The sequence below is a fragment of the Cinclus cinclus genome, chromosome 28 (genome assembly GCF_963662255.1).
Source record: "Cinclus cinclus chromosome 28, bCinCin1.1, whole genome shotgun sequence".
Lineage (NCBI taxonomy): Eukaryota > Metazoa > Chordata > Aves > Passeriformes > Cinclidae > Cinclus > Cinclus cinclus.
Window position 1 is genome coordinate 4,355,281 of NC_085073.1, and position 26,099 is coordinate 4,381,379.

At 49.1% G+C, this 26,099-nt stretch overlaps 2 protein-coding genes across 4 annotated transcripts in view; one reads left to right on the top strand and one right to left on the bottom strand.

The window, feature by feature from the left end:
* Positions 1–4,088, bottom strand: GAMT (guanidinoacetate N-methyltransferase). Its single transcript, XM_062510358.1, has 7 exons — positions 3,929–4,088; positions 2,277–2,462; positions 1,560–1,705; positions 1,415–1,478; positions 567–634; positions 347–457; positions 1–141 (listed from the first exon to the last, which is right to left on the bottom strand). Exons 1-7 carry the CDS (start codon positions 4,086–4,088, stop codon positions 1–3), a joined length of 876 nt encoding a protein of 291 aa, XP_062366342.1.
* Positions 3,718–26,099, top strand: part of DAZAP1 (DAZ associated protein 1) — a 25,855-nt gene continuing 3,473 nt past the window's right edge. The window contains exons 1-11 of one of the 3 annotated variants that reach the window (XM_062510331.1): positions 3,718–3,865; positions 10,240–10,280; positions 10,744–10,910; positions 11,182–11,247; positions 11,791–11,901; positions 14,218–14,266; positions 18,522–18,604; positions 21,862–22,015; positions 23,512–23,541; positions 23,974–24,114; positions 24,902–25,084. In XM_062510331.1, the coding sequence (XP_062366315.1) occupies positions 3,834–3,865; positions 10,240–10,280; positions 10,744–10,910; positions 11,182–11,247; positions 11,791–11,901; positions 14,218–14,266; positions 18,522–18,604; positions 21,862–22,015; positions 23,512–23,541; positions 23,974–24,114; positions 24,902–25,084 (1,057 nt within the window). In that variant the 5' untranslated portion in view covers positions 3,718–3,833. Of the gene's footprint in view, positions 3,866–10,239; positions 10,281–10,743; positions 10,911–11,181; positions 11,248–11,789; positions 11,902–14,217; positions 14,267–18,521; positions 18,605–21,861; positions 22,016–23,511; positions 23,542–23,973; positions 24,115–24,901; positions 25,085–26,099 lie in introns of those variants that run through there. The other 2 variants (XM_062510332.1, XM_062510333.1) reach the window with 2 other exon arrangements.

Consider the following 26,099-nt stretch of genomic DNA (forward strand, 5'->3'; position numbering starts at 1 on the left):
TCAGTGTTTGAGGACGGTGGGGGTGATCATCCTGGGGTGGGAGTAGTAGCGGCACTCGAGGGGCGGCTGCAGCTCCATCACGCTCGTGCTGATGTTCTCCCGTCTGAACCCCGCCTGCAGCAGCGGCCCCACCTGGGTCTCCTGCGGGAGAGGAGGGGAGGGAAGAGCAGCCGTGGGTGGCTGCTGTGAGAAGGGACACTGCGGGGACACGGGACAGCGCCGGCAAAGGGGGAAAAGCTCTCCGAGCTCTCCTTTGGCTCATCCCCAGCACCGCGGATTGAGTTCCACAGCCACGGCGTGGCTCTGGCTCATCCCGGGCACAGCTTTGGGGAGGGGAACAACTCACTTCAAACATCTTCTCGATGTCGCTGTAGCTGGTTTTGAGCAGCTCCCCCCACGAGGTCAGGTTGCAGTAGGTGAGGACTCCTCCGGGCCGCAGCAGGCGGAAGGCGTGCTCCTGCCCCGGGAATCCGGGGAGCCGGGTCAGCTCCTCCCGCTCAGCACCCGGCCCCAGCTCCCCATCCGAGCCCAGCTCCTCCCCGCAAAACCGCTGCCCGAGCTGTCACCTTGATGAAGTTGAACTGATGCGTGTGCCAGGTGTCCTCCGACAGCGGGTAGGTGTCGTACAGGATCCCTGCCCGGGAACACCGGGGCTGGCTGTTAGCTGGGAGAGACCCTGAGGGGCTCATATGGCCCGGGAAATCCCCCTTCATGGCATGGTATTGTTGTGTTCCTATTGCAATTTGCCCCCATGTCTGTGACCCCTGGAAGGCATCAATGTGATGGCCCCCAAAATAAGGACCCACCCCAGCACAAGGATCTGCTCCCCGGGACAAGGATCTATCCCCAGGACAAGGATCTGCTCCCTGGGACAAGGATCTGCTCCCGGGACAAGGATCTGCCCCCAGGACAAGGATCTATCCCCAGGACAAGGATCTGCTCCCCAGGACAAGGATCTGCTCCCCGGGACAAGGATCTATCCCCAGGACAAGGATCTATCCCCAGGACAGGGATCTACTCCCCAGGACAAGGATCTATCCCCAGGACAGGGATCTGCCCCCCCAGGACAAGGATCTATCCCCAGGACAAGGATCTGCTCCCCGGGACAAGGATCTGCTCCCCGGGACAAGGATCTATCCCCAGGACAGGGATCTACTCCCCGGGACAAGGATCTATCCCCAGGACAAGGATCTATCCCCAGGACAGGGATCTGCCCCCCCAGGACAAGGACCCCAGGGACACAGCTGTGCCCTGTCCACAGCTCCATGAGAGGATGCCCACCTGCACCCTGGTCAAACTGCTCCCCCCTTTCCATGGCTCAGGGATGTCCTGGGATACCCTGGGCTTTGCTGCACCCCCTTTTGCAGTGGGGTCCCCACCCCAGCCCCTCCCCACGCTGCTGTTGATGTCTCACCACTGAAGTGCCCGTCCGGCAGCGCTGGCACCACGTCTTCCCACAGTCCCTTCAGGGGCACCACCTGTGCACAGGGGGCAGAGGGGTGAGCGGGGGGGGGTCACAGGCACCCCCCCAGCCCTGGCACAGCCCCCCATGCCCTGACCTTGTGTGGCTGTGCCTTGGCCCACTGCTCCAGGCGCTGGAAAACGCCCTCGTTGCACTCGATGATCCAGTGCTCCTCGATGTCCAACTCCTGCACCTTGGAGGCAGCGATGGCCATCCCAAACCCCACCTCGAGCACGCGGCCGCCTGCAGACGGAACTCACAGCTCTGGGTTTTCTCTGCCTCAAAAAACCTCCAGCCCTGAATTCTCACCCATTCTTTCCCCAGATTGAGCTCTTTGGGTGCGGGTTAGGAGCACGTGGTGCTGCTGGCACTGAGGGAGAAGTTGGTAGCAGCCCCAGTTCCTGTCACCTGCTGCCTCCCCTCCAGCTTCCCATGTGTCCCTGTCACCTGCTGCCCCCCCTACAGTGGCCCTTTGCCCCCACCAAACACCCCCAGTTGATCCCAGTGGGAACAAACAACATCCAACTGGCAGGGAAACAGCCCCAAAATCAGCAGGGCTTGGGAGGGGAAACAGCCCCAAAATCAGCAGGGCTTGGGAGGGAGGTGGCTGCATCCCCTCCCACGTCCCCATCCCCTTTCAAGAATGCATCACCCTGACACAAGCACACAAGTGCCACCATGGCCCTGCTGTCCCTGTCACTGCACAGGGGTCACTTGCAGTGGGGTCCCCCAGCAGAACATCTCCCCCCACAGCAGCTGCTTTTGGGGAAGCTGCACCCCCAGCACATCCCAGAGCCAGCGGGGTCCCTGTTACCCTTCGATGCAGCCACGGTGGCCAGTGAGTGCATGTAGGGGGTCTCCCAGCGCTCCATCACCGGCTTGCCCAGGATCTCCAGGTGGGCGTCGGGCTCATCGTAGCCCGCCGTGGCTTCCCTCCAGGCCGCCCTGCAGTCCTCGCCCTCGGCAAAGATCGGCCCCGCCGCCGCTCCGGAGCTCATGGCTGCAGGAGGAAAGTCCAGCTGGACTGGCCAAGACTGCCAGGGGAGGGAAAGAAAGAGGCACTGGGCTCTTGGCCGGCTTTAAATAGCCCTGCTGGAAAGTGCTGAGTGTGCACAGCCGGCTGGGGCCCCTCCAGGGATCGGGAGCCCTTATCGGGAATGGGAGCCCTTATCGGGAACGGGGCACCACGGGACAGGCCGGGGCTGCCAGGCCTGAGCGGTCACTTGTGGCCTGGGGGTCACTGGGGTGATGTGGGGTGCGGAGGATGTCCCTGCTCCTGGTGGCACTGTGCTGTGCATGGCACGGCTGGGAATGAGCAGCAGCGCTGAGTGGTGGAGCCGGGCTGCAGCAGGGGGGATATGGAGGAAGGGATTTCCTCTGTGCTCGGTGCTGTGTCCCACGCTGTGCCACCCTCTGGGGCTGGACACTGGGATCCATGGGGATGGACACTGGGATCCCCTGGGGATGGACATTGGGATCCATGGGGATGGACACTGGGATCCCCTGGGATGGACATTGGGATCCATGGGGATGGACATTGGGATCCATGGGGATGGGCACTGGGATCCCCTGGGGATGGACACTGGGATCCATGGGGATGGACACTGGGATCCCCTGGGATGGACACTGGGATCCCCTGGGATGGACACTGGGATCCCCGGGGATGGACACTGGGATCCCCTGGGATGGACACTGGGATCCCCTGGGATGGACACTTGGATCCCCGGGGATGGACACTGGGATCCCTGGGGATGGACACTGGGATCCCCTGGGATGGACACTGGGATCCCCTGGGATGGACACTTGGATCCCCGGGGATGGACACTGGGATCCCCTGGGATGGACACTGGGATCCCCTGGGATGGACACTGGGATCCCCTGGGGATGGACACTGGGATCCCCTGGGATGGACACGGGGATCCCCGGGGATGGACACTTGGATCCCCGGGGATGGACACTGGGATCCCCGGGGATGGACACTGGGATCCCCTGGGATGGACACTGGGATCCCTGGGGATGGACACTGGGATCCCCTGGGATGGACACGGGGATCCCAGGGAAGCCCCGCCCCCCCGCGCGCGCGGACTGCCCTTCCCGCCGGCCCCCGCGCGCGCGCGGCCACGCCCCTCTCTGCCCCTCCCAGGGCGCGGCCCCGGAGACCCCGTAGCGAGGGGCGGGTGCGCGCGCAGCGGCGGCGCTGAGGGAGCGCGAGCGCGCGGCGGGGGGGGCCGGGCCGGGGGCGGCGGGGGGGGAACCGGGACACGGGAACCGGGACACGGCCGGGAGCGCCCGCCCGCGGCCCCACGACCCGCCGCTGGCACCGCCGCCACCGGAGGGAAGAGCCGGGCGCGGCCCCGGAGGAGCCGCCGCCATGAACAGCGTGGGAGGCGCCGATGAGATCGGGTGAGGGGAAGGGGAGGGCGACGCGCTGGGACGAGGGTGGGGGGGGGGCAAGGGTTCGGTCACCTTTTCCCGCAACCTCACGAGAGGGTCCCGCCGGGGCTCCCGCGGAGCGGGGGGGGGCGGGGGGCGCTGAGCAGGGACCGGTGCCGGGCCGGAGGGGGCTGGGGGGGGGAGGAGGCTGGTCCCGGGCCGGGGGTCCTGAGGGGGGGGCCGGTCCCGCCATGTTGGGGCTGTGAGGGCGCACACCCCCCCGCCCCCCCCTCGTCCGTCACGTGACCGGCGCGCGCGCGGGGCTGCGGCAGGTGCGCGCGCCCAAGGTCACCCGCCCGCGGCGTTTCCCGCGCCCGCCCGCTCCGGATTCCCCCGCGTCCCACTTCGTGTCCCTTCGCGTCCTCCTCTCCTCTCACCTCCCGCTGGGACGCGGGGCGAGGGGACAGCACTCCGGTCGAGGGAGGGGATTGTCCCGGTCTGCTGGTGCGGCCTCACCTTGAGTTCTGCGCGCAGTTTTAGGCGCTACAATATAAGAAAGATAGCGAGGTGTTAGAGAGCGTCCAAAAGAGGGCAGCGGACGTGGTGAAAGGCCTTGAGGGAAAGGCTTAGGAGGAGCGGCTGAGGTTACTTGATGTGTTCATTCTGGAGGAGTCTGAGACTCACCGCAGTCTAAAACTTCTCGTTAGTGAAGCAGAGGGGCAGCTCCGATCTCTGCTCTCTGGGACCAGTGACAGAACCAGAGGGAACGGCTGGAACTGTGTCCAGGGAGTTTTAGGCTATCACGGAAAGGTTTTTTTTACCCCGGAGGGTGCTGGGCACTGCCCAGGCTCCCCAGGGAATGGTCCCAGCCTGAAGGCTGCCGGAGCTCCAGGAGCGCTTGGACAACGCTCTCAGGCACAGGGTGGGATTGTTGGGATGTCTTTACAGGACCAGGGATTAGACTCGAGGGTCCTTGAGGGTCTGTTCTGTGATTCTGTGACCCCTCTGGGGATTTTGTTCTGATAACTTCTCAGGGCCATCCCGAAGGGCTTGGGGGGGAGGACGGGGAAGGTGATGGGACAAAGCCAGCACCAGGAACCTCCCCTCGCCCTCCATGTCCCCTCACAGGGGTGCCCTGCCCAGCTCCCCTCTGCTCTCTGCTCGGGATGTGTTCCAGGCAGGAAAATCCCAGTTTAAGCGTTCCCGGGGGTTTTGTGGCTTGAAACCGAAAACCTGACACAGGTCTGGTTCTTGTGACGTGCTTTTAGTTTCATAGCAAGGCTTGGGTTGGAAGGGACTTTAGAGATCATCCAGTTGCACTCGGTGTTACTCTGCTTGAGAGCTGTGCCCTGGTGACATTGAAATTACCAGGCTGTAGACTTGGGCATGTTAGAACTCAAAGTTGCAAAAACCAAATTTAAAAATCCTTGACTGGTTCTTCCAGTGCAAGTTTTGGCACAGAATTTGTCCATCAGGATTGGTCACCCTGCTTGTAACTGGAAACACCAGACCACTTGTACCATACTGCTTGCAGTGCTTTGTAAGCTGCTTATTAACTCCATGTTCTTAATTTGTAAATCCTAAAAGTACAGGAGGCAGGATAAGTGATTGGAATATCACGTTGGAATGGTTTGGGTTGGTTGGAAGGGACCTTAGAGGTGATCCAATTCCAACACACATTGCGTGAGGCCTGTTTAAGTATGTGGGTTTTGTTCTGAAAGTGTTTTTATTTGCTCCTGGGCCTTAATCACTGTCCGGTGCTTTATGAGAGACCTGATCAGGTCTGACTTTCCAAGCTGTAGGTGAGCGCCAGACTCCAGGTTATTCCATGGAATATCATCAGTGCCCCTCCTGAGCAGGCTTGGCTGTCCCAGAGTTTGTTCCCAGTCACAGGCTGTGACCCTTCAGAGCTGTAATCAGATTGGGAAGGATTGGGGGTTAATCAGAGAGGGAAATTTTCTTTATTCTCCTCCCCCAAAAGCACTCGGGGGGAAAGGTGAGAGCATAGAACAAACTCAGCTGCTCCAGCCTTTAGAAGGAAGCCCTGGTTTAAAGCTGTTGTGAGAGGCAGTTCTGGATGGGAAGTTATGAATTCAGCTGCTTTTCTAGGCAAAGATTTTCAGAGAAGATACGTAAGGAAGTGGTGTAAGCCTTGCAGGTATGTTGGCATGGGTAGGGAGGGCCCTTGTGAGTGTTTTTTGTTGTAATTAATTAGTACTTGGGGCTGTTTTGGAGGAAGAAAAGTGCTGATCTTGATCCTTCTGTCCTGCAGCTGATGGGGGCTGTGCTGAGGTGTCGATCAGAGCTATTAATCAAACCCCAGATTATTTATGTAGGCAAAGAGTTTGTGCTTTTGTTGAGTTTTGGTGGTTTTAAAATACCTTTACAGGCTTTTTTACTAATCCTGACTTGATTTGCTCCAGCAGCAGGTATGTTTATGGCAACAAAGAATAAATTAGCAACGAAAATTCTCCAGGAAGTAGTGAGGCGGAACACTTGGTTGAAACTTAATATACAGCTGCCACTTCTGAGGAGTCATTATCCAACTTTCTGTTCCTGAAGGATCCCAGTGGGGAATTCAGGGGTGCTGAAACTGTCAGGATCTCACTGCTCATGGTGGGCAGACTCACCAAAAAACAGGCTGGTGGTTTGTGCTGTCACCTGGCTGTGCTGGAGTTTCTTTGCATTCCAGTGGGGATGGACTGTAGTGTCCTGCAGTCTGTATATTTAGAGTTTTGTGGAGGTGTGGGGTTTGGGGTGGTGTCAGCAGGTATGAACTAAAAACGTGGAAGAAGGTGAGGGGTAATTCAGCAGTGTCTGCAGCTTCTTCCCAAGAGGCAGCAGCAACCTCTGCTTTCTGGGAGGAAGGGCAGGACCCAGGGAATGGCTGGAGCTGTGTCAGGGTGTGTCAGGCTGGGTATCAGGAAAGGTTTCTTCCCCCTGAGGGTGCTGGGCATTGCCCAGGCTCCCCAGGGAATGGTCCCAGCCCCCAGGGATGCTCAGGGTGTCAGGGATTGTTGGGGTGTCTGGGCAGGCCTGGGAGTTGGACTCAGTTCTCATGGATCCCTTCCAGCTCAGGATATTCTATGAATTTTATACATTTCTATAAATTAAAGAGCTGCCGGCCCATGAACTGTTAGGACCAAAAGTTTTGTGGGCTGGAGCGTGGGTGAGACCTTGGGAAAGGGCTGGTGGTGCAGCTGAGCACGGGGGCAGGAGCACTCACACAGCCATCCTGCCTCACAGCTGTCCTGTATCATACCACATCTGGATTTTTGTAAACTCTGGCCCTGCTCAATGTCTTCAAACCACAGAGGATCCCAAAACAGAGGATTCCTGGCTTTTGGTATTCCACAGCATGTATATAAACTGGGGCTGTGGATTTCCATACAGCTGCTGGGGCTGGCCTTGAGCAAGCCGGCTTTGCTGTTTCAGTCCATGTGGGGCAGCTACAAATAATTCATGGTGGAATTGGAAGGTTTCAGTGACCTCCGTCCTTGCAGACAGCTTGGTGTTCTACAGAACACAGCTGGTACTTTTACAAGGATGTAAAATAGATTCATATTGTATACCAAGCTATCAAATTGAGTTAAAAACACCCCAAAACAAACCATAAGCTCAAATATTGTTGCTCAAGAAAACATCACTAACCACACATCAAAACTTTATTGTGAATATAGCAGTAGATCAGTTGGTTTTGCTTTGCTATTAAGAAATTCGAGTTAATTATTTTCCCTAAAAATAAGACACAGCAGAGGGGTTTGTGTCCTGTGTGTGGAGAGTGAAGGTGGTCAAGGGACAGTTGAGGCAGCCACCGGGATGGTGGAGCCACCTGGGCAAAGCCTGGCTGGTCCCAGAACAGACCTGTTGCTGTGAACTGCTTGCTGTTGAGCAAGGCCCTGAGCCCGTGCCAGGAGCCAGCACGCTGCCAGAGGGAGCTGGGGGAGCTTTGCCAATCCTTGAGGGAAACTTCATCATCCCGAATGTGCCCGCAGAAAACAGGCGTGATCTGAGAGAGGGCGGGGCGTGACAGGTCCTGCCTGTGCTGCTCTCAGGAAGGGGTGACAGGTCCTGCCTGTGCTGCTCTCAGGAAGGGGTGACAGGTCCTGCCTGTGCTGCTCTCAGGAAGGGGTGACACGTCCTGCCTGTGCTGCTCTCAGGGAGGGGTGACAGGTCCTGCCTGTGCTGCTCTCAGGGCAGGGGTGACACGTCCTGCCTGTGCTGCTCTCAGGAAGGGGTGACAGGTCCTGCCTGTGCTGCTCTCAGGAAGGGGTGACAGGTCCTGCCTGTGCTGCTCTCAGGAAGGGGTGACAGGTCCTGCCTGTGCTGCTCTCAGGGAGGGGTGACAGGTCCTGCCTGTGCTGCTCTCAGGGCAGGGGTGACACGTCCTGCCTGTGCTGCTCTCAGGGCAGGGGTGACAGGTCCTGCCTGTGCTGCTCTCAGGGCAGGGGTGACAGGTCCTGCCTGTGCTGCTCTCAGGGCAGGGGTGACACGTCCTGCCTGTGCTGCTCTCAGGGAAGGGTGACAGGTCCTGCCTGTGCTGCTCTCAGGGAAGGGTGACAGGTCCTGCCTGTGCTGCTCTCAGGGCAGGGGTGACACGTCCTGCCTGTGCTGCTCTCAGGGCAGGGGTGACAGGTCCTGCCTGTGCTGCTCTCAGGGCAGGGTGACACGTCCTGCCTGTGCTGCTCTCAGGGCAGAGGTGACAGGTCCTGCCTGTGCTGCTCTCAGGGCAGGGTGACACGTCCTGCCTGTGCTGCTCTCAGGGCAGGGTGACACGTCCTGCCTGTGCTGCTCTCAGGGCAGGGGTGACACGTCCTTTTGCATGACGATAAGGCAGCCGCTGTGTACTGTGACACTGAGGGCTGTCTTTGCCTTGTGTGTCACCAGCTCAGTTGTTTGCTGGCTGCTCAAGGAGATGCTTTGATCAGCGCTTAACAGTTGGTCTGTTTTTGTGGAAGACAAGCCTCGTGTCACATCTCGCCTTGTAACTTAGGAACAGAATTTGCCTCAGTGGAACAAGGCTCCGAGGTGCTGTGTAGTATTGAATTCTGTTACTTTGGCTGGTGCACAAGGGTCGTGACATGATGTTCTATCACAGAGAAGTGAATCAAAGTGGAAAGGGATGGGCTGGTTTTGTCGATGAGCTGCCCTGCTCCACAGGAACTTCCAGTCGCAAGGCTTTCACTTCCCCTGGTGCTCCCAGTGCACCTGCAGCTCTTACTGGGGGTGACCGGGCTCTCCCTTCTGTTAGCTGCTGCTGAAAAAGAGCAGGTGAGAGCAGGTTTAGTGTTTTTTTTTGTTAGGAGAAATTCAACTTTGCCCATGTAAGTGAAGATACAGGAATTTCCACCATCCTCAGCTGTACTCAGGTATAGGTGAAGGCAAGTAGAAGACAAAGCAGAAGGTTTTTTTTCTTTGATGTCTGATGGCGAACTAGAAGGCATCCCCCAAAAATAAACTATCCTAGTGCTTGTCCGTGCAGAGCCATGGATCCATTAACAGCAGAGTTTTTCACAATCTCCTGAGCTGGAAGGGATCCCCAAGGATCATCAAAGCTCTGTGCAGACACCCCAACAATCCCACCCTGTCCAAACGCTCCTGGAGCTCTGGGAGCCTCAGGGCTGGGACCATTCCCTGGGGAGCCTGGGCAGTGCCCAGCACCCTCTGAGGAAGAATTTTTCCGGATACCCAGCCTGACCCTCCCCAGACACAGCTCCAGCTGTTCCCTGGGTCCTGCCCTTGCTCATCAGGAAGAAGCTGCAGGCAGCTATGAGGGTTTTTTTGGGGTTGATTGTTGATACTGACTAGGGACAAGTGTTGAGTTGAGGTGCCCTGAGTCAACCTTTAAATAGTGAGTAAATGGAAATTTTGTTACACCCAGGAGTTGATGAAGAGCTGCAGAGCTGGCAGCCTGGCATGGAGCTCCTCTGGCACCCACCCAGGTCCTTGGGCATGCTGGGACATGAAACCCTGCAGATTTGGGTGCTCTTTGTAGAGGAAGAGTTGAATCAGTTTTCAGCAGTTCAGTTTGGGGTTCAGCCCCTGCTGGGCGCTGTCTGAAAACTGGGTTGTACAATGGTTTCACAACTGCTGCTGGATTAGTGCTGCTCTGTTATTTAGTACCTGCTGCACAGGTTTGACTTCTGTCTCAGGCCTGAGCTTGGCAGTTCTACTTTTGCTTTCACCCCACAGGAAGGGGCTGGCAGCCACGGGAGCGTTTTGTGACGGTGAGGGAGTAGCAGAGAGCAGGAGTGGAGGAAGGGTTTGGCTTAATAAGCAGCTTTGAGTGTGGTGCCAGCTTTATAGGGCATGTTGGAGGTCCTGGTACCCCCAAATGAGTTGTGCCTTAAATGAGGTGGAGCATCTGCTGTAGTCCCTAAACCTGCCCTGTGCTTTGTTTGCAGAAAGCTGTTCGTGGGTGGCCTGGACTGGAGCACGACACAAGGTGAGCAACGTGTGTTGCAGGCCTTGGGCCATGGTGAAAACCCAGCCAGGAGCTTTTAACAGGCATTGCTGTGGTGAAGAGCTGGGGCTCAGAGCCTCCTCCTCCTCTGCTAATTAACAGAGCTTTCTGTAGAGACAGCTCAGATATATATATATATTTTTTTTTGTTTATTTTTTTATATTAGTACTTTTAGGTTTTTTGTTGCAGAAGTTTTTGTTAGCTCAACAGACAACCCTTTTTATAATCACTTTCCTACTACTTTCCATTTGTATGAGTGGAAATAAACTGTTGTCTGCTATTTGTTTGCAGGGAGTAAGATGTGATCATTTTCAAAAGATGAATTTGAATTTGTTTTCCATGTTTGCTGATCTGTTGTCTCATAATTGTAAGTTCAGTCTGATGGTGTTAATATCTGGTTCTTTTTAATACTTGCTTGTTTTTTTTGTTTTTTTTTCTTTCACAGAAACCCTTCGTAGCTACTTCTCCCAGTATGGAGAAGTCGTAGACTGTGTAATAATGAAAGACAAAACAACAAATCAATCTCGAGGATTTGGATTTGTCAAATTTAAAGATCCAAACTGTGTGGGAACAGTGCTGGCCAGCAGACCTCATACGTTAGATGGCCGAAATGTAAGTTCCTTTTGTGTTGTTTTTTTTTTTTTTTCCTGCACCAGATTCAAAGATTTGATTTAAGTTCTGCCTCCTCATTTGAAGAGTGTCAAACTTAACCTGGTTGTTGGTTTAAGCGATTTATTGTAAGGCAGCTCTAACTCCATGTCTTGTGTTGCTCTGATCTCTGAGGAGCTGCATTTCAGCAGGGCTGGGTTCAGCTGTCATAAAATGTAACTTTTAGAGCAAAATTCTTCATGCTGAGGTCTGACCAAACTGGAACTTCTTGCAGATTGATCCAAAGCCATGCACACCTCGGGGGATGCAGCCAGAGCGGACACGGCCGAAGGAAGGATGGGTAAGGAAAGAGCTCTGTGGACCCTGCCTGTTGTCCGAGTTCTCTTGAATTCCTCTGGATTCTATCCATGTATTGAAGGCAGAAGTCTGTATGCAGAACTCAAGTGTAAATTTCATTTCTAAAAAAAAAAAGTCTTCAATTTAGGTTTCCATGGGCAGGCTCTGTGCACAGCAGTGTCAGTTTGGGTGTGGTATTTCCTAAGCTCTTAGTGATGCTTTTACTGGAGTTCTTCAGGTTCGAGAGCAGTGTGTGGAAGGGCACTGATGCTGTTCCAGCCTATTCCACACCCTGCAGCTTCACCAGATTTCAGTGTAAAATGAATCAGTTGCCTCAGAACACAGGCCCTGGATTCCTGGTGCTCTGAAGAACAGGGGACACTGAACCTCTGAGCTCAGAACGTGCTTCCCTTTCATGCCTGGGAGACTTCAAGGCTGGAGCTCTCCCCTCAGCCTGCCAGAGCCCATTGTTCATGGTTCAGTGTAAAATGATAGAAGCAGCCACCCTTATTGTCCTTCTGACTGAATTTTTTCCTCCTTGATTTAGCAGAAAGGATCCAGGAGCGATAACAATAAATCCAATAAAATTTTTGTTGGTGGGATTCCTCATAACTGTGGCGAGACAGAGCTCAGGGAATACTTCAAGAAGTTCGGAGTGGTGAGTCCTGGGGGGGAAGGTGCCTCCCCTCCCTGCTGCCTCCTCTCACATTACCTCGAGCTGTCAAAATTGGGGATAATTTGGACAAATTGCTGAAGGGGCACCTGAAGCATTTTGTGAGAAACTGTAGTGAACATTCATCATCTGGAAATGTCCCTTGGCAGAACCTGCTGCTCATGTGGAATTTACTTTGCTGCTTCTGTCTCCTCATGTTTAAGTCTACCTGGTGCATTATTCTGTCCTTCCAAAAACTCCTGAGGTGGCTTAAGAACTATTATTATTATTATTATTATTATTATTATTATTATTATTATTATTATTACTATTATTATTGTTGTTATTGTTCTTATTTCCACTCCCACCCCCTTTTCTCTTGGTGACTTTCAGCTGGGCAATTAAAAATGTCTGCTGATTACTTTTTGGGAACAGTGAGTCTCTCAATGGGCTGAATTTTAAGATTCTGGTAATTGACTATGTGTACATGTAGGTTAAATTTGGGTCTCCTGTCATTATTTTGGGAGCAGTAGCTGCTTTCAGACCATCTGGAATTCAGTTCTGGTGTCCCTAGAACCTCCATTCTGAGAGAAACTGCTCTTCATGCACCTTCTTTAATTCACTTTGTAACCTTGGACTGAACTGACTGTATCTTCTGTATTATTTTTTTATTTAGTTTTTATTTAGTTGTAATTCCCATTTATCCCAGCTCTCACTGCCCATTTAATGTGATAAACTACTGAGTTAAATAATTCAGCTGTGAATATTTTTGAGGAAGTTAAAGATTGCCCAAGTTAAATTCAGGACTGTGCTGATAAAAATTAACTTAATTGGCATTAAGTGTAGTTTTTGATACTTTTTTGAAAAACCTTTTCCAACATTTCCTAGTGGCAGCAAAGGATTTATTGAGAAACCAGTTCTTAAGTTTATCCAGAGTTAAATCAATGTTTAAAATTCCATTAAAATAATTTAGTTCAAAACACAAATAGCAACAGCTAACAACTGTTTTTTTAGCTTGAAAGGCTGCAGTAGACTAATAATAAAAACAGGGAGCACGTTCCACAGCTGTGGGATGTAGTTTCTAAAGGCTCTTCCTCACAGACTTGGCTTTCCAGCTGTGCCCTGGATGCTGGGGAGATACAGGGTATGTCCTGCAGGTGTAGAAGGCAACAGCCACAACTGTAAGTGCCTTTAAAAGTAAGTAGTAGCACTTTACTCATAGTATAGAAATCAGAAAATCTTCCTGGAGCTGTAACGAGTCCCTTTGGAGCAGTGGAGTCTCACAGATGGATTTGTGGCCACGAGAGTGAAGAGCCCAAGGCAGGCACTGGTTTTTAGCCCTGGGAATTGTGGGGTCATTAGGCCAGGGTGAAGAGGATCCAAGTGGAGCAGGGCTGTGACAGATCTGGCACTGACTGTCCCATGGCATAATCTCCATGTGGGTCCCCCAGCCCCAGCTGGGAGCATCCATTAGGATGTGCTCAAGACAGTGCAGCAGCTCAAACCCAAATGTTTTCTAGCTTTTAGTAAAGAGGAAATAGTGTCAGATTTTAAACTCATTTTTACTCACAAGTAAAAATATCCTAAGATTGTTTTGAAGATGCAGTTCTACAAAATCACACCCATTTTGTGACCACTTTTGTGCATCTGAGAGATTTCAGAGCAGTTCCCTTCAGCTGTTTTAATGTTGACATAAACATCACGTCTCGGGTTTTGTTTAAATTGTAGCTCACTGTGGTGCTCATTCTGAGAAGAATAATCCCAAAGCCCTTGAACAGCTTGCAACTTCCATTTTTTTTTCCTTTTTTAGGTTAAAATCACACTGATACTGCTCATCCAGAACTTAGAGGGGTTTTGTAAAGCTGTTTAAAGCATTGTTTTAACTGATGCTCTGGGCCTCTCTGCTGTTCCAGTAATTCAATCAGAGGAGCCCTGCATGTTCCTAAAGGTGCCTGCAGCTCAAGCTGCTTTTCATGGTGAAAGTGAAAATGGTTAAAAATGGGGAAAATCATGTTTTTAAAACCTACACTGATGAGTCGTTGGAAAACAAACCCTTGGGGTGTGTAATAGGCCATAGAGTGGGTACAAATAGTGCAAAACCTCAATGTTAAATTAAAATGTTAAGTGTGATGAGACAATGGAGATGAACTCAGGCTTTCTAAACTCCCAGGAAGAGCAACACTCCCTGTTTTTGTGCTGTTGCTGGGATGATGGCTGCACTTGGATTGTGCTTTGTGGGTAGACAGCAGGAAGCAGCCAGTGGTGACTGCTGCAGCCCTTCCCTGCTTGCACAGGGAGTAGAATTTCCCTTCTCTCTTCCAGGTCACTGAAGTTGTAATGATCTATGACGCAGAGAAACAGAGGCCCCGAGGTAAAGGCTGATCTAGTTTGTCCTTGAAATTTCTTCATGCTCTCCTATAGTCAGATGGCAAACTATTTCACACCATCAGAAAAGGTAGATTTTTTTTTTTCCTATGTTGCCTCAGGAAAAAGAATAATTCACTAGGCAAACATCACTTCAAGTCTAGACTCTTCATCTCCAACTTCACTGGGGTCTGTGCATTTCAACTCAGCTGTTTCATGCTCATTGATGGGTTGGATTGTTTTGGGTTTTTTTTAATAGTTGAATGAAATTTGATTCTCGAGCCACTCCTGTGGCTTAAGGTACTTTGGAGGGGGGAAAAAAAAATAAGCAGATTTTCCTCCTATTCCACATGAAAGGTATGTTGGGTCTGCAAGTGCATGGGGGGTGCTCCAGCCAGAGCACGAGACAGGACAGAATTCATCCATCACCTGCTTTTTGTTTTGGTTAAATGGCTTCACCTCAAATTAAACTCTTCTTAAGCAACACAAAAATAATCCTGAAATATATATACATATGTATATTTTTAATTGGGGTATACAATCCCTCTATACCAGATTGCTTTTTGAGAGGGGATGGGAAAAAAAACCCTGAAAACCTGAAAGATTCACTAGATACTGAATCAAGCTGGGAACCTTTGGTCAAAATATGAAGCAAGTTTCACATCACCCATGTCCCTTTGCATCCACCATCTGTTTGCCAAGGAAGAGGCAATATTTTGGCACATGAAGCTTAGCTGTGCTCCCACCCTGTAGCATGTTGGACATGCTAGAGAATAGTTTGCCATCTGAACTTTTCATTTCTCTTCTGCCTCATTATTAAGAAATATATCCTTCACTTCATATTTATTAAGCTGCTAAGTCTTAGTTTTATTTTTAATTTAGACATACATCCTTAGTGACATATTTAAGTGTTTCATAGTAAAGTATGGTAATGTTAAGTAAGTTCTTTTTTTGTTTTGTTTCTTTTCTCTCTGTGAATTGTTTGACTGTGATTAACGATATCTCTTTAGATTTCTTCTCTCTAGGTGATAATTTATCACAGAGGTACAGGCCAGTTCCGCAGTCAGAGGAGGGACGGGCTTTGTCTTTTATTGGAGTGTAAACGAAGTTTCAATATATTTGTTTTTTTTTTTATGTTTTCTTGCTTTAGCTGTCCTAATCTTCTTCCAGCAGATACCTTTGATTTAAGCAGCACACAAATTCATCTGTTTCAATGCTCTAGAGCAACTGATTTTGGGTAGAGGACACAAAGGCACTGGCTTCCAAATGTGATTTGGGGCTTTAGTTCTGAAATATTGCAGTAATTATTGTATCATCTCCATCTTTGCAATATTTAATCCCAGCCTTGCAGCCTCTGTGCAAAAGGTACTTAAACATCATGCCTGGTCTGGATTAATCCTGTCTCAATTAATGGCTTCTCTGCTTCAAGCTCTACTAAAAACAAAAAACTGGAGAAGGAGGGCTTGGGGTACAAAGCACAGGTGCCAGGTGGGGGAAAGGTCTTGTCTTTACCCACAGAAAACTTCCTCCCCTAATTCATCAAATTTCTTAAACATTTCTTGAGTCCTGTCTCTCTGCCTCTTGTTTCTGTGCTGTTCCAGGCTTTTTTTAGTCTGCTGACTAACAGTCATCTCCCAAAATGGCCTTGGCAGTCCCTGGGGGGTGCCAGGAAAAATTCCTCGAGTTTGTATTGGGTACTTCTGGCTGTGCATCCCAGAACATTTTCTCTTGCTTTCTCTGTGTGCCCTGTGTTCTCCTGCTGTTCTTTCCCCTTACCCTTTTAATGACTGTTGATAAAATTCCAGAGGCCAGTTCAGTGCCATCTCTCCTCAGACCCTTCTGAATTTTGCCTTTTCCCATTCCCTTTACCACCCTTCCTTTGGACACTGCACATTGGTTTACTGGAAGGAGGAGGGAAGATGATTCCTCTTGTTAGTCCCTGTAGCATCCATTGACCTCCAGCTCCTCAGGAGGCACCAAATTGTCAGGTGATGTCCTTGAGGAGCTGACTGGGACCAGGTATCCACATGATCTTTGCTTCCTCTCAGTCCTGCCTGTTCTGCCTCATCCAAACTCTTTGCACAGCCCCAAGCACAGCAGCCATGTCACATCTCTGAAGGAACAAAGTGGCTCTGGTGCAGTCTCAGCTTCTCCTGGTTCCTGTTCTTGGCCAAGCCAACATCTGGGAAGGCATTTCCAGCTTCTTGCAGTGTCTGTTTTCTTCCTGCCTTGGCTGCAGACCAGCCCTGTCACTCTGGTCTGGTCCTCTTGGATTCCTGCAGTTCATTTGTTCAGCTTTAACAGACTTCTGTCCTTCAAAAACTGATGGGCTTCATCCCTTCTGCTCAAAACTTCACCTTGGAGTTTTGCTGTGTTACTTTAATTTCTCTTCCTTGTGTTGTCTGACCTTTTAAATCCCCTTTTAAAAATTTATTTACTGCTTTCCTCAATGACCTCTTGCTCTCCCTGTTCCACCCCTCCAACCCATCCCACAATCTGTTCCTCTCCTTTAATTTTGGAATCAAATTTAACAACAGCCTTCGTATCCACATGGAATCCACTGTATTTCTTCCCCATCTTTTTAGACAAAGGCTGGAATACTAAACGTGATTTAAATACAAACACTTTTCCTTTGGCTCCAGCACTCAGATTTCTGGTTAACTCAGACAAATATATTGTGATGAAATGCTGCTCTCAGCTTCGAGGCTGCTTTCATCACAGCTCCACAAAACTTCGTTTATACTGCCAGTCTCTTGTGTGTGGGAAATGCCAAGTTTTTTCCTTTTTATTTTCAGTTTATTTTAGTGATGTCTTTTGCTCTTGTTGCTGACAGCAGAATTTGACCTGCTGGAATCTATTTTGGCCTGTATCTTTGTGTATTTTTTTATATATATATATATATATAAACTTTCTCTACACTAGGCCTCTTTGGGCTTACCCAACGCAGTTGGATAAGCGTGGAGAGACATTCCTGTGCTAGATCCTGTATTCTGTAACGCTTTAGAGCAAGATTTGGCTGCTGTCAGCACTAGCTGCAAAGCAAAACGCAAACCAAGGGGGAAATCTTGGGTTTCAGAAAAGCAAAACCGCATCCATGTTCCATAAACGCTTCCCACGCCGCACCTCGGGTTTCTTTTCTAATTTTTTTATTGCTCTTCCCCCTTCCCCCTTCTCCCCCCCCCCTCCTTAGCTAATCCAAAGAATGGCACAATTCCTGTACTGCATGTGTCCCTCCCTGCCCTGGGTTGTCCCCACCGCCAGCCAGTGGGTGATGGCATGAAGCAGCTGCCATGTCCTGGGGGATTAACCACTATTTTGCCACTCTCTCGGCTGTGTCAGCAGCTACAACCTATGTGCAGTGGTTCTCAGAGTGACCTCCAAAAAGGGGAGCTTTGCCTCCTTTCCCAGAGCTTTCTCCAAACATCAAAAGCTGCTGGATCCAGCTGAGCTGTTAGCAGCCAGGGCTGTGGGCAAGTGGAAGGGAATGAGCCACTCATGGGAGGGGTGGTTAAATGAACTGGGAATTTGTGTGGTTTTTCGAAAGGAAACCAACAGGAAATACAAGAAATGAAACGGATTCAGGACGTGGCAGCAGCACCACGTTCTGTGTGAGCAGCACCTCACAAGGGGTTGCTGTGCTGGGAAGGAGTAACACTTGTTCTGGGCTTTTTCTGTAAGGTGTGGAAAACTTGAGAACCTCTGATGTAGGTTGTTAGTTTCTGAAGCTTCTCATTCATCCATGGAGTGGTAAAATTTCTCATGCTTTAACGGCTACATTTCAAAACTAACTTTCTTATTTTCCGTGGGAAAATATTCCCTAACTGGAAGCTGGGCTGAGGGACTGGGAGGAAGTTGCTTTGCAGCTTTGGGGAACAGGGATATGTGACAGGTTTTCCTTGGGGAAACTAGGCTGTATCAAAGGGAGGAGCAACAAAGTTGCTTGACTTCAATCTGCTGTCCCACAAGTATTTTGATTTTAGCAGTTTTTTTCCATTTCCTGGTAGGTGGATGAGGAATAAAATCAAATTAAAAGCCGGTTAACGAGCTCAGTTCGAAGCTGCATGTGCGCAATCGAGACGAGGCACTAAAGCCTCTTCACAGGAAGTATCCATTGCAATTTCCTCAGAGTTTTTGCCAATTGAACACAAGTGTCGTTATCTGAAACCCCTGCTTGAACCCTTGGTCTGCCCCTAATACTGTTCATCATCCTGTTTTGTGTCACAACACCCTGCTACCTTGATTCACTCTTCGTCGTTGGCTAGGTTTTGGATTTATTACTTTCGAGGACGAACAATCAGTGGACCAGGCTGTCAACATGCATTTTCACGACATCATGGGCAAAAAAGTGTGTAGTTGTAGTTTTATTTTACCTTAAGAAAGAACCAAGTCTTGGGCAATGAGCGATTTCACTGGGCAATCCAACTTAATTGTTGATGGGAGGGCACAGCAGTCCAAATTCAAGGCTTTATCCATGGAGGTGGGGAAAGTCTGAGTTTGCTGGAGAAGGGCAGTTAGGATGGGGGCAGCCTGGGGAGGGGAGGACTTTGGAAGCCTGAGGATTCAGGCTGTGGGCTCTGCTTGGGGTGAGGCCTTGTGTGTACAGACCTGGGGGCTGCTCTGGCTGAGCATGACCAGATGGGATCATCATCACTGGGATGAACTGGTGCTCACTGCTTCTGCTTTGAGCACTGCTGTGGTGCAAGGAGAGAAATCAGTGATTTCCAGTTGTTGGAAAAGCAGAATCCCAGTGAAATCCGAGTTGTTCAAGGCTTGGTTTAAGATACCACTCCTTCAGATGTGTACTCGATACTCAAATCTTGAGGTGCTGTCAGACAATCTCCTTGATATAATCTTAAACTTTAAAAGAGAAAGGGTGGAAAAAAAACCAGAAAACATCCTGAAGGATTGGTTTTTTAAAAAATTGGGTCACTTACTGTGAAACTTTGATACCAACCCACGTACTCTATATAGTATTTAACCACAATGCAGTTAAGTGACCTCTGGTTGTTTCATCTTCATACTGTGTTGTCAGCAAACGGGGCTTGGATAGGGAGGAATTTTTTTAGGTTCTTTTGATGTTATTCAGCAAGGAACATGCTTTTACCTGTGGAAAAAAACCCCAAATAAAGCCAAAAGCAAAACAAATGATTGCAGGACATCCAAGTTTTATATATAGAGAAAAGGGTAATTTAAAGAAAAATAAGCCACAGGAAATTCTGGTAAATTTAAGTCCTTGCACAGCTTTAAGGTATACACAGATTTTAAACTAACCCTTAAAACTGCTAAACTTGGAGTGAGGGGGTTCAGGGAGACATAGGAGATTCTCACATTCCTTTAAGTATTGCATTGTATGAATTTTTAATTGTCTTTAAAGTCTTACGTGCTGACATTTCATAAGCCTTGCCTTAGCTAGCAGGGGACACACTCTGCAGATCAGTGGAGTTCTGGTTCATTTTGCAGGGTAATAATGCCTTTAATTCCTGTGAACTTGTTTTGGGGTGGAGGGCTGGGTGGTTTCCTGATGATGGGAACAAAGGAATGTGCTTGTAGGATCCAGAAGATGAGTTCTTGGTTCCTGGTGTGAGCAGGTGCAGGAAATCACACAGGGCTATGTAAGGATCACTGTATCCCCCAATACTCCCTGGAATTCCCTTCAGCAAGCCCCTAAAGTGGGAGCTGATCCCACAAAGCAGCAGGTCCAGATGGGCACAAAGGAGAAACACGCATGAGGTGCTGGGAGAGGATGGAGAGCCCAGTGTGAGCCTCCAGATGTCACCTCATTGCTGCTGGCTTTGGGACACAGCACTGGGACTCGGAGTTCTCAGTGTTCCCCAAACAAACCCAATTCCAAACTGAAATAATTGATTTTTGCTCTTCTCTCCCCCTCCTTTCAGTGACAGAAAAAAAGCAGGATTCAGGGATTTTTAGCTCAGAGTAATAGAGCTGCCTCAGTTCTTGGGGTAACCTGGGCTCTAGGCAGCTGTGGAATTTGAATCTCCCTATTGCACAGGGAATCTTCACCCCTCACTTTGGCAGTTCCCCGCTTCCAAGTGTGCACTGAAAAAATTAATGGGATTCTTCCACAAGGATTAATGAGCTCCAGATCCCCTGCTCTCTCCTTCACTGCCTAATCATGCCTGCTTTAAAAATGGTATCTCTGTCTTTTTGGTAATTAAAAAGGTATTGCTGAAATGAATCCATATGTTGTTGAAAGGAGGGGGGGGAAATTAAAATTGCAAGGCGGCCTCTGCTTTTGTAAGCAATAACCAAATTCCCTCAAGGCAAATGTGTTAAGACTCATTAATTTGAGTCCTTTGAAAAATTCCCTTGGTTCCTCTCTTGGAAGGGCCTTGAGCTGACAGAGATTTGGTTACTGTCATGTCTCATGTCCTTGGGGCATTGGCAGGGGGGTGTGGGGGGCTTTGTCCTTGCCTTGTGCCTGTTTCCTGTTTGTTCTCCAACATGAATGGCTTTTAAGACGTAGCAGGAAGAATTCTGAATACTTTATTTTCCATACTACTCAGGCCCATTGATGATTGAGATTTATTTTCTTTGTACTCTGGCACCCATTAAAATTAATCGTGGAAAAAAAAAAAAAGCCTCGAATTCAGCAAGTGCTGAGAGGGTTTCATTAAATCAGAACTGGATTTTTTTTTTTTTTTTGAGAGGTTTATGTTGAATGTGCAGCTTATTTTAAGTAGGTCAAATGCACTTATTCCATGGCTGGGAACACTGGGACATTTTATCTTAGAATGAAGTAAGTTAAGCACTGTGGTTACTAATTTTTAAAACAGGAGGGGTTTTGTCACTGACTTAACACAGTATGAAGATTTGCTTCTTATTGACTCAACTGTCCATTTTTATTACTTGCATGTTTGTTTACTTTTTTGTTAGATGTAATGTAAGATTCTCTTATCACATCCATTCCCTCTGACATTGTTTGAGTTAACTGAGATTCTTTAAGCGTTAGCCTGGGGAAGGTAAGTCTTTATCTTCCATTAGACATTTAAATAAAATCTTAAGTTAAAAAAAAAAAGACAACAATACAAAAAAAAAAAAAAAACAACAAAAAATGTGTGTTTCTCAGGTATGAGCAGAGCTGAAATTGCAGTTAGTTGGGGTGGGTTAAACTGTCACTTCCAAATGGACCCCAAATATATTTGGTTAAAGCATTAGTACCCTTTTTCAGAGCAGCCTCTTCACTCAAAATTCTGGTTTTTTTAACTGAAAACATCATCTTCGTATCTCCTGCCTTGAACTTGAAATCAATCTGTCATGAATGTCCAAGATTCTGCTGTTTTAAGTGCAGAGCTGCTGTAAGAGGGTACTGCTGTTTTAAGATGAAAGCCAACAAGACTGAAGCGATTTGTAGGACGCTTTTCTCGGAATCCCTCGACAGTAGGACTTGTAATTCCTTACCAATCACCTACACTGTACCTGAGAAACATTGTAAATTACTGGCCTTAAGTTTTAATTATTAAGTACTTAGACATAAGTCATAAGATGCTAAGTGTAGTTTAAGTGTAACTGCGGGTGTGTGTGAGGGGCCGGGGGGCGCGGGGCCCCCCCCAGCCCCTCTGAGCTCTTCCTCTGTTTGTTTAGGTGGAGGTGAAACGTGCAGAGCCTCGGGATAGCAAGAGCCAAACTCCGGGGCCACCAGGGGCCAGCCAGTGGGGAAGCAGGATCATGCCAAGTGCTGCCAACGGCTGGGCAGGGCAGCCCCCTCCGACCTGGCAGCAGGGATACGGCCCCCAAGGTACTGCCCACCCTGCCCAGTGTGCCAACCCCTGTCTGGCCTTCCCAGCTCGCTGCACTCTGCCTACAGGCTGCTCTCAGGTTTATCTCCCTGATAGCAGGACTAAATTTCCACCCTCTCCGGTCTTTCCTGAGGTTTTTTTCACTGCTTTTCCCAAAAATCTGTTTTGTTAGCAGAAGGTAGTGCCAGAGTGTCGCTCTGCTTTTCTGGTCTAGATGGTGTTCTCAGGTTTGTCTCCCTGATAGCAGGACTAAATTTCCACCCTCTCCAGTCTTTCCTGAGGTTTTTTTCACTGCTTTTCCCAAAAATCTGTTTTGTTAGCAGAAGGTAGTGCCGGGTGTGACACATGTCCCAGTTGTGTTTCACCTGTTCCCTTTGGAGGTGCCTCTCCCCACATGGAATTCCTGGGGGTTGGGGGAGCTCAGAGAAGGTGTTGGGAAGGCTCCAGCTGTGAGTTCTGCACAGAACCCCAATGACAAATTTGGTTGAAATACAGGTTTTCAAGGATGAGGCAGTTTCAAAGGAAGTTATCAGGAAAATCTGAAGGGGATGAAGGGAAAATGGATGGCCTTGCCTTTGAATTTTATTGCTTAATGTAGCTAGGGGAAGCACCAGGCAGCTCTGGTTCAGGGAGCACTCAGAGCACACCAGGAACCCTTCAGGGCTCAGGAGCAGCCTGGGTTTGATGGCTGCAACCCCCCCTGAGATTCCAGAAGCAGGATAAACATGCTGAGTTCATCCAAAGACAATTTTGATAACTTCTGGAGAAATGCAGAGGGATAATTGAGTTGCTGTGACTTGCTTGCTCTGAGAGATGAGAAATGTTCACCTGGGGGGCTGCAGGGAGCGTGGCTGCTCCATCCCTGCTCCGATGGATGGAAGTGCAGCACAGGGATTGCTCATTTCCCCACGGTGCTGATTAACTTGAAAGCTGCAGCTGAGGGTTGACATTGTGCACAGATGTGCTAATCTACAAACTGAGAAACTCCCATTATTTTCCATGCAGTGATTAGTAGGGAAAATGATATCTGATCTCCTGGAAAGATAAATGTCAGACACGAGTGCATTTATCCTTCAATCTCAGCACTGCACAGGGGATGGGAAAAGCTTTTATATGCTTCAAAAACTGCAAGGATAACTGGGATAAACCTGGTAGTAAATTAAGAACCCCTTGGATGTGTAGTCTGCTGGGGTTCTCCGGGGTTTTGTTCTCTGTAGTTTCTTGCACTTGGTATGTGGCAGCTCTCAAATGCTCCATCTGATTTGGGAACTGCTGTCTTTTCTGAGCATCATTTGCTGAATGATTCAGAGTCTTTTCAGAATTGCACATTCAGAAATAGTCCCACGGTGTTGCTTGTACCATAAAAATAGCCCTGTAAGGGACACGGGGAGGATACCCAGTCTATCCCAGAGCCAAATCCTCCTTCTTGCATCATCCCTGCTCCAGAGTGCACAGCTTCAGTGGTGTCTGAAACTCTTTTTTTGTTCTGTTGTAGGGATGTGGGTGCCAGCTGGACAGGCAATTGGTAAGTACATTATATGGGACCAATTCTGGAAGGAGAAAAATCCTCCAAAGCACGGGTGCAGCTTCTTTGAGCATTCACACTGATTTATGGATTTCTGTAGGATTTAACCTACATTTAAAAGCTTGATTGAATTTGTCCTGGAAGAACGAAGGGGAAGACAGTGGATTCTTAGCAGCTCAGTAATGGGAGCTGACACACATCCTGCTGTTCCAAGCACATTAATTTATTACCAAGGGATTACATGCTAAATTCCAATTATTTACAGTGGGGATATTTGGAGGACAAATATTTCCCAGAGTGAGGATTCACAGAAGGCTGAACCTGCATATGAAATCCACCCGACAGCCTTACCCCATCTAGAGGAAGCTGACTCCAGCAGCAGCTCCTTGATACTCATCTGCTTCAGTTTTTGAGTTTCTCTTCCTTTTCCAGGTGGATACGGACCCCCTCCTCCGGGCAGAGGAGCTCCTCCCCCACCACCACCATTTACCTCATACATAGTCTCCACACCTCCCGGGGGATTCCCACCTCCACAAGGATTTCCACAGGGCTATGGCACCCCTCCACCATTTAGTAAGTGACCCCCAGGAGCTGGAGCACATCCAGCTCCAAATTTTTTCCTCATCTTGCTGGACTTGGATTCCTCCCTGTGTTTCCTCCTATCCTTAATTATTTTTCCCAGATTATATATTCATAGCTATAATTAACTATAGCATTTTTTTCCTTGGTTTATTTTATTCTTGGATGCAGTAATAATTTCTGTTCTCTAGTTTAAATCCATGTTGCTAAATAAATTTAGATACATTGTGCAGGTTTGTTAGGACATCAGAGAGAAAACTTAAGAGCTCACTGCTGCTGACCTGGGCCAAACACTGCCAGGGTTTTTTGGAGGAGCTTAAGGAATTAAGGTCATAACTGGGGCTGGAAATACAAATAGGATTTTAGCACCTTCCTCTCAGGCCACCTTTCCAGAAGTCTGTCACAAACCTGGTTTAAAGAAGAAGGTAGAAAATAGCACCCAGTTATTTCAAGATACTTCTTCCTCCCAAAATATTTGACAATATAATTCTCTCCACATTTCTCATGTCTGTGAGCACAGAGTTTGGTCCCCAGTTCTGCTTTATCCCTTTCTCTGTGCTGGCTGCTGCAGCCTCTGCCTTTGGGGGGGACATTTCTGTGCAAGGTGAGTTGCTGAGATCTTTGAGCCATGGGAGTGACCAACGTGTCAAGATGATTCTCTGTGCAGCCACTGGCCACAAACACCTGGGTTTCATAGCTTTGGAAATGTTGATTTGAAATGGTTTTAACTCATCCCTAAAGCCAAGCAGAACGCTGATGTTCACCTGTTCTGTCCTTGCAGGTTTTAGTTACGGTGCTCCACCTCCTCCACCTGACCAGTTTGCCCCCCCTGGAGTCCCCCCTCCACCTGCCACTCCAGGGGCAGCACCACTCGCTTTTCCTCCACCACCACCACCATCTCAGGCTACTCAGGACATGAGCAAACCCCCGACTGCTCAGCCAGAATTCCCTTACAGTCAGTTTGGTGAGTAATGCTGCAATTTATCCCCTTTCCCTTTAGTTCTGGGCACAGAATGTTGGACACAGTTTGCTTCAGGCACTTCTCCAGGGTGGGAATGTTCCCCCCAGCTCAAGCCATCCTTAAATCATGCAATATTCTAGCCAGAAGGAATTTTCTTAGCTCTAAAGTGTTGCTTTTGTGCTGTAAAATAACCTTCAGGGATTGATGCACTGCTAGGATGAATTTCTGGTTTCTACTCTCCCCAAACCTGTAGCTAAAACTTTCCACTCCAAGAGTTTCACAGAGCTTGTAGTGAAGTTTTTTTTTTTTTTTGTATCTCCAGACCTTGGAGAACAGACTTGAAGAGTTAGAGCAGCATGTTTGGAGAGACAGGCAGTGCATGTGTAAGGATCCAAACCAGTGCCTTTTCCTCCCTTTCCCCATCCCTTCCCATCCCTCTGGAGATGCAGTTCTGTGCAAAGCTTTGTTGTGCTCTGTAGGTAACTTTGAGGTAGGAGGCAATGAGCTAACAAGTTTTAAACCAGACAGGCAGTGCTACAAAAAACAAATTCTTTTTTAAATTGCTAGACAAGTGCCTGTGCTCCAGAGTAAAATTTCTGCTGTTGCTCCCTGAGGGAGCTCAGAGGGAATTCTTATTCTCATCTTGCTCTTCTCAGCTCTGTTTTTCAGCAATGCTCTCCAAATATCTCTACAGAGATCTCTGCAAAGAACTCTGTACTAATGTTGTTTTTAAGGGATTGTAATTGGTCCGTTTTCACTTGTGAAGGGAATTTTTCATGCAGCAGCCCTGTGGATTCAGGCTGTTCCCTGCTGGAACACGTCCTTCATGTGGTAGTGCTGCCTCAAGTTCCTGCAGAAACTGCTATGAGATGAAAACTTCACAGAATTTATTTAAGTAGATAATATTCAAAATTCCAGCAATGTAAAGCAGCCTCTTAAGGAAGATGAGCCTTTGAGATGTGTTTGTGAAGCAGCATGTTCTCATGTTGATGAGTTTGAAATGTTTCTTCATTTGTTT

Bases quoted from the DNA above. Each gene is read 5' to 3' on its own strand.
- GAMT (XM_062510358.1), bottom strand. From the start codon at position 4,088: ATGGCGGGACCGGCCCCCCCCTCAGGACCCCCGGCCCGGGACCAGCCT. The intron at 1,706-2,276 runs GTAACAGGGACC...TTCCGTCTGCAG, and splicing joins CACCGTGGCTGCATCGAAGG to GCGGCCGCGTGCTCGAGGTG. The intron at 1,479-1,559 runs GTCAGGGCATGG...CCCTGTGCACAG, and splicing joins CCAAGGCACAGCCACACAAG to GTGGTGCCCCTGAAGGGACT.